Source organism: Dreissena polymorpha, chromosome 9 (genome assembly GCF_020536995.1).
Source record: "Dreissena polymorpha isolate Duluth1 chromosome 9, UMN_Dpol_1.0, whole genome shotgun sequence".
NCBI classification, from domain to species: domain Eukaryota; kingdom Metazoa; phylum Mollusca; class Bivalvia; order Myida; family Dreissenidae; genus Dreissena; species Dreissena polymorpha.
Window position 1 is genome coordinate 27,049,740 of NC_068363.1, and position 10,146 is coordinate 27,059,885.

Sequence of the window (10,146 nt, forward strand, 5' to 3'; positions counted from 1 at the left end):
TGGTGCAGGGAACATGGTATAAAATGGCAATGTTAAATGGTGCAGGGAACATTGTATAAAATGGCAATGTTACATGGTGCAGGGAACATGGTATAAAATGGCTATATATTTCGATTTCCTTTAAGTCAAGTATAACATGAACAAAACGTTATGCAATATAAATATGTGTATACGAGAAGTGTTTGTAACTTTTAATCAGGCAGTTTGTGCGAAATTTCTTAGCGGGATCACCTAATTAAAACTCAACTAAGAACATTTTTCTTGGAATAAAATCGAGATATAAAGCAAATTTTAATACGAAGTAAACGCTGACCACATGTTTACTGATATGGCTAGAAAGTGAGAGTAATTTTAAAATTAAACAAAAGAAATAAAGGGTATAAACGGTGGAAAATAACTGTCTCGACATGGACGTCGCCATTTTAACTATCACGTGATTACCCCCTCTGAGCTTGATGAAGATGATTGTTGGACAATAAGATGTCACTCGTGGTGTCATATCCTGTTTTAGAAATACAAACAACGACAACTCCTTAATAGCGAAATATATCGGAAAGAGTTGCGTTTGCTTGTGTATGATATTCCTGCTTTAAGACTCAAAACATTACAATATCTCAAAATTTCAAATAGTGCAGGATGTGATTGGATAATGCGCACCCTTAACTTGCGATTGAGATTCGGTTGTCAAGGCCGGATCACAGAACAATCGGACTACTTTGTGAACGCTGCAGTAAAACTCTGAATACTTGTACGTTATCTGAAAAAAATCACAAACAATATTTATTAACATGATATTACTAATACATGAGTGTTAATTTGTTTGTTTGAAAACAGTCTGATTACACTGTGAAATACTACCCCCCCCCCCCCCCACACACACACACGCGCGTACACAACGTAAACTGCGTTAAGATCGCCGTGGCGTAGTGGATATTGTGTCCGCCTAGCGATCGGGATCTCACAGGTTCGATCCCCACGGTGGGAGCATTCTTAAGATCTCCCGCATAGACACCAAGAAAACGGACTCGAGAGCGTTTCATATAAGCTTAGGCTTGTTATGCAATCAAGCTTAAATAAATATGCTTCATATATCGAGTTTTCTTCATACCCATATACATCTAATTTCAGCGTCGCAGCCACGCTGAGGCATACCGAGGCCATACCGAGGCTGTTGCCTCGGCTAAAATTTGCAGAGCAATGTTGAGATTACAAGAAAAAAATGAAAATTAATGTAAAAGAATAAAATCTCTAAAAGAAATTGAGGCAATTTAATGAATTTTAGGCATATATTCACAAAGTACAATTGGTTTATGTTGAGGCAAATAACTATTGCAATTTAATAACTTCAATTGATGCCAAAATGACTCAGCAAATGATTTGGAAAATCCGTACATAAACAAAGCGTGGCACTGTACATTTCGATGTTATAATCATGGTGGACATCGGAACGTACCGAGCAAGAATCAGGTGTTTTACGACCAGGTCTGGATCTATTTTTGACATAGATTAAATTCGGGACCGTTTAAGGTGGTTGATTAAAGAATCTTTGTTTACATTAGAATTTTCAAATTATTATATCCCGCGTGTTAAACTGTTTTGATGTAAAGAAGTTCAATTCTTTTCTTTTTAATGGTTAATTCTTCTTGATGATAGAAGAGACAGAAAGAAAATGATGACGCAGTGCTATACCACAATTTTACACAAGAAAAAAAAATGGCCAGAAGCTATTCTATTTTAAGCTAAATATTTGTACTCCTCATGATAATCAATATGTCCCTGTGACGCAATTTGCGACGCATCATACTCTGGATCCATTGACCACTATTATATTGTCACTGCGTTGGTTCGAACCCCAGAAGTTCCAAATTTATTCCCAAATAACTTCCATCAATGATCTTTTTTATATGTGCTAATGATTGAAAACGCTTTTGATTAAATGTATGTAAACGTGTTTTTTTTTTGTAAAATCCCTATAGTTCTTTCAAGCTTTAAATGGAAAAAAAATCATCCATGAATTTGTTCACGGTGAACTTGTCTGAACTACAGCAATAAGTTTGCGGACGCTGATTTGATGTAAACTCAAAAATAAAATTCATAAAAAAAAACTCATAACGAATAATATTTAGGTAACGTAATGTAAAATTGACGATAAACTTGTAGAAGATTTTTTTATTAACTTTATTGATACTAAATGGTCATATGTAGCGTCCACGACTCCGAAATTTAGGTATAAAATGTGGTTTAACTGGCCTTTAAAACGCACCACAGACGTTCTAGGTATAAACAATTTCCGGGTGGGTGGGCATGCCGAACCTAAGATACTGCCTCGGCTAAAATTTGGGTCTGACTACGTCACTGAATTTATAAATCGTACCTCCATTATACCGGCACCGTCATAGATATTCGGAAAGTACATCGTGGTATTCCGCTCACTCTTAAATGTGAAATGGGTGCATGTTTACATGACACGTATTTATTAAAAGATTATTTTCGCATTTCAGCAAAGTATTTATACAACGGCACAGCAAAAGTGCTTTCTTTTGTTCTGGCGTTAGTGTAAACATCTGATGACCATATATTCACACATTTAATATGATCTCATACACATGATTAACGCTTGTCATCACATTTAAAATATATTGAACCATATGTGTTAAGAAATCCAAACTTTTAGTCAAGCTTGAGATGCACAGCGTATTCATAATTGATATTGATGGCGTACACCATCTGTAATTATTATACATGTCGAATAAATGTAACTGCTAAAAATATATTGGAATCAATTTGTGTTTATAAACCAACTAACACGTCTTCGAGGCAGTTTAAGACTTAAACAAGATCGAAATGTCAAGCATGCTACACAAAGGCAAAGGGATATGTACAACTGTACATAAGGAGAGATAGACTTGTTGAGAGGAAGTGCGGGTTCAGTCTCATTACATGCGTATAGATGACCAGACTACTGGCATTGCCATTTGACGGAGTGAAGGTCACGCGGAGGATGCGAACATGCGCCAAGTGGATCAAGGTCGCATTGGATAGGCACGTGTAGATGGTCTTGAAGTCTATGTCGCTATCCTGACATAGCCCCTGGCATGTGTTTGCGTCTGTTGAATACAAATTTCATACACATAAAACTGTGACGTGTTCATGTTCTTCAATTTGTATGATCATATATAAAGATGGCACTGTTAAAAGTATATGGTCGGAGTATTCAAATATGTTTTTAATATTCCAAATATAATACATTTGTAAAAAAAATGCTTGTAACGCCTTTTTAGCAAGTACGAATAAATGGAAAAATGCTCTGTAAGGGTTCGATCAAAATGTGTATCATAACTTTTTCTATATAGAAAATATATTGTTGTCATTATTAACCTGACGACGGTATTCTAAGATCGGCATCTAGAAATTTTAGTTCTCGCTCGTCTTGCCCAGTGACCTTGATAGCCACGTGAATGAGCATGTGGTCTGAAACTGGAATCCCAAGCCAGCAATTCTATAAATACAGATAAAAGCAAAACACAGATTTATAAAAATGAATCCTTTCAGGAAATATAAACAATATAGAGTATTTTGTAGAGATTCATATATAAGGTGAAACTTGAAAATAGCATATTCGTAGTAAATGAAATGAAGAACGTGTGTATTGTGTCAGATACTTTTTATGCATATTAATGTCACAAATAAAATTATAAACAAGTATGACACACGAATATAGCACCAACGAGCACCTACGATTTGCCGGAAGTTGCGAAAGGCTGATATGTCCAAAGACCGGATATATGACCTCAGCCAGGTACCGTTCCGGAACATAGAGACGTCATAGACGATCGACAGCCGGCTCGGAGTTTCGGTAAGGCCTATGAAGTAAAAAAGAAATTATACAGATTCGGTTAAAATGCACATAATGATGTATATCTTACCTGTAACATAAAACTCTTTTTTATTTGAAAAGCCGGGTCGTGCGGGGAGCATGTTTATCTACATATTAGGTAAGTTATGTGTCAAATCCAGTTATTAAAGTCATTGTTTCAATATACTAGTACATGTTTTATTTCGGCGTGGAAGGTAACACATGATGTCATCTAATCTCGTTTTATTTCGTATTTGTAATCAATGATGGGATACGAATGGTTATTTAAGTGTAAGCATACACAATTTTTATGACGTGAAAAACGCTTAAAATTGATTTTTTTTTGCAAGATGAACTTATTGGTTTGGTTAAAATGGATTTAAATGAGCATGCAGTGGTAATGAGTTGTTCTCTACATAGATTGTCAGTACTAAAAATATACATAATTAAGCGCATATATTATATTGGCAACGTAAGCTTTGATCAACACGAGTATACAATTAACTATACATTAAAACGTAAAAAAAACTTGTATGCGGCCCCTAGCCCCCCAATCAATTATACCTCATCCTACTATATCAGTTGTATATGCTACATGTTTTGCCCAGTAGGTTATGAGTCCTTAATTTCTATTTCCTATAAGATATTATAAGAAATGCTTGAAATATATGCCGTTGCATTGTCCATACCAACAATATCAGCCGGGAGTATGGTGAGATGAATCCTAGACGCCTTTGCGCATGGTTCTCGAGTGAGAGGGTTGAAGGCAGCGCTTGCTGATAAATTTGCTGCAACAATTCAGAAAACCAACCTTTATGTTTATACTTTCATTTTGTATACTGCATCAGTCAACTTTTGTATCGGTGGTTATATTAACGGCAACGCCAGACAACTGAAAAGAGTTGGAATGTTTATTGCACATGTCAAATGGATTTATTTTGCATCGGTAATTCTTTATTTTCTATTCTACTGCGTGTATGTAAAAGTATTTGATTACATGAAAAGCGTGCCGCGGCCACCATGTGAAACTTCAAAAAAGAGTAAAATTTCGTAACACAATACAAAACATTAACCTCGGTGCATGGCAATCCCAATTTCCATAGCAATTAACCATTTAATTAGTCATTGTCCTGATTCAAAACACAGAAAACACATAAACATAACTCTTTTAGGCACGATGGAAAGATGCAAAACCAGACTTACATGATTCGCGTCATTGATGAAAACGCTGTTTTAAACTCAAATATGGTTAAACAGTTTAGGCATTATATCATTGAGTTGAAAATGCAAATTAAATTAGAAATATTAAAAATCAGAAGAAACAATTACATACATATGTTATGTGTTTAAAGCTTACGTTATGATATGCAAAATGACAAAAATACATTGGTTGAAACTTTCTTAAAATGTTACCACTGTCCTCCAAGCCAAAGAGTTTGGAAACAAAATCTTGATGTGTATCATTCTAGGATGCGTCACACAAATCTCAGATTTGTATAAATTGTCTAATTCTCATAGTCATATGTACAAATTATTTTTGGGCCGTCTATAAAGCATTTAGTAAGTCATGTTTTATATTAAAATATATATTATTTATGAAATTTGTTCAATTGAATTTCATGTGATGTCTTCCATCCTACTCATGAGTCGTAACCCACTGCAAGTTTGTATCGAAAAATACATAGGTTATATAAATACTTGTATCTGTTATTTCCCGATATCTTGTACGAAGTTTGAAGTTTTAACTTAAGACGAGCCGCGAGATTTAAACGTATGTATCCACAATAAAAAACGGGAATTCTACATGGCCAAAATATGATTTAAAGTTATCTTTATTGTGGTTTGAATGTTAAATTTGGGATGAATGATTAGTTTTTCGTATTTGTTCAATAAGTGCTTAACACGTGGATATGTTGTTTGCCTTGCAACACCTTGCGTATGACTTTGAATATTTCGACCATTGACATGCATTGTGCAGGAAACAGCCGCAGTAATATAAGCAGAGAAGCATTTATAATTACCTGTTGTGTTTACGATGTCCATCACAACTTGCTCGGAGTCGCCCTCTGTGTTCTACAAGTAGAACAATGTGTACACAAACAGATGAAGTAACAAGTTATGAATACTCGTGCACAAATAATCAGCAAATGAATATGTGCAAAGTAATAATATGTGTGATGTTTATGAAGCATGTAATAAAATAATAAAAGAACTTGCTGTTACGGATAGACCTATTTTACAAGCGAATCCTGATAAACATCGACCATTGATACACGTACATTAACGATGTTTTCTACGAAACCCTGCACGTTTGTATATTGTATAAAAAGCAATCAGCAGGATGAATCATTCAAATTCATCGCAACTATGATACTATTTCAGATGCTGTAAACTACACAGAGGCTAATAACAATAAAGTTATTGCTTACGTTATAAAACAAAAACAATGGTATTACGACCGCCCCGTCCCCCCCCCTGCAAAAAGTATATTTATATATGATTTAAAGTGCCGTTCATATTGGACCGGATTATGATGTCGTTCGATAAATTAATGATAGATGGTGTATAATATAATATAACTTTGATCCCACATTTTGATTTTGATGGCCTTACCAATAGATATGTTCAAAGGATTACGAGCTACCACGTAGAATCAATAGGAAAAGCATTTCAATATCACAATCAATACGTTTAATCGGATAGCATTTTATCTGTGACTGGTAGATGTACTATAAACATATTTATTCTATATCCAATAAATTCATCCAATCTGCATTCTTCATATGTACCACGTAACCGTCCAATATATTCCGGTAATGGATCCAAAAAGTCTGTATTTTTTCCATATTGGACAGTTGAGTACAAGTGCACTAAGCAATTGTTTTATAACGATAAAAGCCGTTACCGAGAAAAAGTATCCGAATGTACTAAAATCGACGCACACGGGCGCTTGTCTTGAAAATAGCATAGATGCAATTAAAGCATTTTTTTAAATCAAAATTAAAATGAAACAAAGAGCTGAAGAAAGGGATATAGAATAAAAAGCTTATTAGACGTTTAAACTGTACAATACGTGATATATTTGGACTCCAATATGACGTCAAACTGTGTGCTCGTCCAAATATATCTCCGTATTGCACAGTGAAACGTCTAATCACCTTTTAGTATTGATATTAACCATTAATTTTTATTCGATCTACTTCAAAGAACGGCATACCTTTTTGGTAATCACATTAAGTATTAAGCCGCTGACACTGGGGACATAAAAGATGCATGTGTGTTATCAAAATTATTGCATCGTTGTGCATTAAATTAATCAAGTGGGGAGAATAAACACATTAATCATATATAAATTGCTTTAAAGGACCATTACATTTCAATATTACTTTATTTTAACCAAAGTCAATTGTTTCACTCCTTATTAACAAAAAGCTTATAGGTCACATGTATGAACTACATTTGTTTTAATTAGCGCGTTTGTTTTATTTTCCATATTGTAATCACGATTTATTAACATTATATTTTATGCCGTTGAACCTGTTTATGAATTTTTGTATGATATCAGTATGTGTTTACGTTGGTTGAACCTAATACGAAATATATAACACATCGCCCATATAAACCCATATACACTCAAAATGTTCAATAGCAAATCGTTGCACATTGTGATCCAATATATGCCCTACGCTTTTTGTTTCATATGGGATATCTACATCTGTAGTCTTTACGTCTTTATCATGAACAAATAATACTATTGTAATAACAGCGCAATTAGTTTTTTTATGGAACACTGCTTGTCAACACAACAACAGTATATTAAATCATTACATTAAATAATAGTTGTTGGAGAACAAATACATGCTTGATAAATCTAATGCAAAGGTTTTACCCTTTCCCCCATAAGAAGCAAAGTAAAAATGGCTTTTGCAGAAAGCATAAAACCAGAACAGCATGAGAGCAAATCACACTCTGTTCAGGTTTTATGCTGTTTGCTGCGCATCAGTATGTTACTGTTGGCATTGACGCCTTAAAAACTTGAATCTAGTAAGAGAGGTCTTAAATTAAATATAACTTTTTTAGGGAATAAATATACGTAAAAATACGTATCTAAGTGATCAAAATATAATAAGTGTGAAACAACGTGAGGACGAAAAGAACAGATACACATTACAGCACGTTCACTGACACATTTATATGTCGCATTTTAATATAGATTTGTGTAAATTTTGACATCTATTTCACCGTGTTTACACAATTTGAGGTTAATAATTATTTTCCATAGAATATGTTTAACATTTGCATGCTTGTTAGGGTCATATGTCATATATGCGAAAACAAAAATATACTCAAACAATTCCACACATATTTAAGACAAATAAAAGAAAAAGCCACAGTGTATTGATCCATAGGATTCCCAATCGAATCGCAGACGATCTTAGCTCAGAAAATCTCAATGCAACAGTTTGTTTTAGTGATAGCGTGTCAATATGTTGGATTGCAAAGTGCGAATGTTATTCGTGCAGATCGTAGAAGAAGCTAAATCTAAATACATGTAATGCGTATTGCACATAGGGAGATATAGTGGAGTTTTACATTAAGTATCATGTTAAGAATCAGTTCAATGTCCTAGTTTCATGTGAATGTATGACTTTGTTAAACTGTTTGAAGGATTTGATCTATGTTTATTGCTCTTATCTTAATATTCTACTAAGTATATTAGTTAAATATAATTATGGTTATTTTTGTTCACAGTTTACATTTAACACTTTCACAATACTGTAAAATGCAAATCCGTGCATGACATCTGCGAAATGCAAGCCGTTGCTAATATCATGACGTTTTAATACAATATTTACTTCTTGCTATTGTACAAGGTCATTTAAAATTTCAGCTTGCGTGGGAAAAGAACACCAGTATAAATAAATACATTAATATTTTTCTACGAAACCATTATCTATTCCGTTCTGATGGGTTTTCAATTAAATTTTAGGTCTTCTCGCCCTTGATACAAAACTTGATTTGGCCGTAACACATATTTTTGTGCATTTAAGCTGACTTCATTGAATATTATATGGGTGATTAAATTGATGAAAATTAACAGAAAACTTTCAAACTTACCACGTAAATTACGCATGCTTCCAGCGTATGTCCCGAACACCAATGAATAACACACGCTAAATAAACAATTATCACAAATACCGCTTTTGCCATGTGTTACACGTGTATGTTCGTTCTGGATCAAGCACTTACTATTAACAAAATTAAATTATATAACACAACACTCGTTACAGAATATCACCAAGTTTAATAACACAAGACATAACAATTTGTGCTGCAGAGTTTGCGTTCTCTAATGAGCGCATTTTCCAATGGTCCACGGAGCTTATTATTCCAATGCACGAATGCCAATGATATAGACCAAATATCGTCAGCTGTACGTTTATTGATACCGAACACCTTAAAAGTCATTATGTGCCATGCGAATTAATCGATATCACTCGTTAGTTTAAATATCATATTAAGTATATGTATTCATGTATACTTCCTCTTTGAGGGTAATCGCTCATTAATAATAAAAGTCCTCTGTTCGTCGGAAGTGGGCTTTCCTAAGTGTTATGAATATTGATCGTAAACAAGAACGTGCTACATTGCTAATGTATTATTTTGAGAAACATCATTATAACGCAATAGTGTTGTTTTTTATCAATGCACGTATTGTTTTATGAAGTTACAATTTATTTGTGAACGAGTAATTTTCAGAAACCATTTTCAATTATCAACTGTTGCGAAAGGGATGATTTGAGGCAAATTTGTTCGACAGACACTGATAGAGCAAACCTTTATTTTCTCACTGATGCATTCCTTGAGCCACAACAAATAATTACAAAAAATCATTGTAAAAGAAACTACGTTTGAATTAGCGGTTCTGATCTCTATTATTAACGCTATATTCCAAAAATTGGCATACGTTTCAATAAGTTGTATTTTGAATGCTTACACATCGCTCATATTAACCAATGCTTAACTTTAGACAACTGTTGTACTATGACCACAATTTAAGTGGTCAATCCAAGTATCATCAAATCAAGTGCAATTATTATACTGATATACAATTGAGTCGTGTTTTGAGAAAACTGGGCTTAATGCATGTGCGTAAAGTGTCATCCAAGATTAGCCTGTGCAGTCCGCACAGGCTTATCAGGGACGCCTCTTTCCGCCTAAAGAGGGATATCCTTGAAACTAACAATTCCATAAAAACGAAAAGTGTCACCCTGATTAGCCTTTGCGGA

At 34.1% G+C, this 10,146-nt stretch overlaps 1 protein-coding gene across 1 annotated transcript; it reads right to left on the reverse strand.

The window, feature by feature from the left end:
* Positions 1-622: 622 nt before the first annotated feature.
* Positions 623-9,287, reverse strand: LOC127845924 (uncharacterized). Its single transcript, XM_052377103.1, has 8 exons — positions 8,975-9,287; positions 5,878-5,929; positions 4,546-4,644; positions 3,739-3,863; positions 3,379-3,499; positions 2,941-3,107; positions 2,375-2,434; positions 623-757 (listed from the first exon to the last, which is right to left on the reverse strand). The coding sequence occupies exons 1-8, from the start codon at positions 9,065-9,067 to the stop codon at positions 623-625; spliced, it is 852 nt and encodes a 283-aa protein (XP_052233063.1). The 5' UTR covers positions 9,068-9,287.
* Between the last annotated feature and the right edge of the window lie 859 nt (positions 9,288-10,146).

What these genes read in the sequence shown, in the direction of transcription:
- LOC127845924 (XM_052377103.1), bottom strand. Translation starts at nt 9,067, where the DNA reads ATGGCAAAAGCGGTATTTGTGATAATTGTTTATTTAGCGTGTGTTATT. An exon ending in GGACATCGTAAACACAACAG is followed by an intron (nt 4,645 to 5,877) that starts GTAATTATAAAT and finishes GAATTGTTGCAG; the next exon opens with CAAATTTATCAGCAAGCGCT. An exon ending in GTCTGGTCATCTATACGCAT is followed by an intron (nt 2,435 to 2,940) that starts GTAATGAGACTG and finishes TTCACATTTAAG; the next exon opens with AGTGAGCGGAATACCACGAT.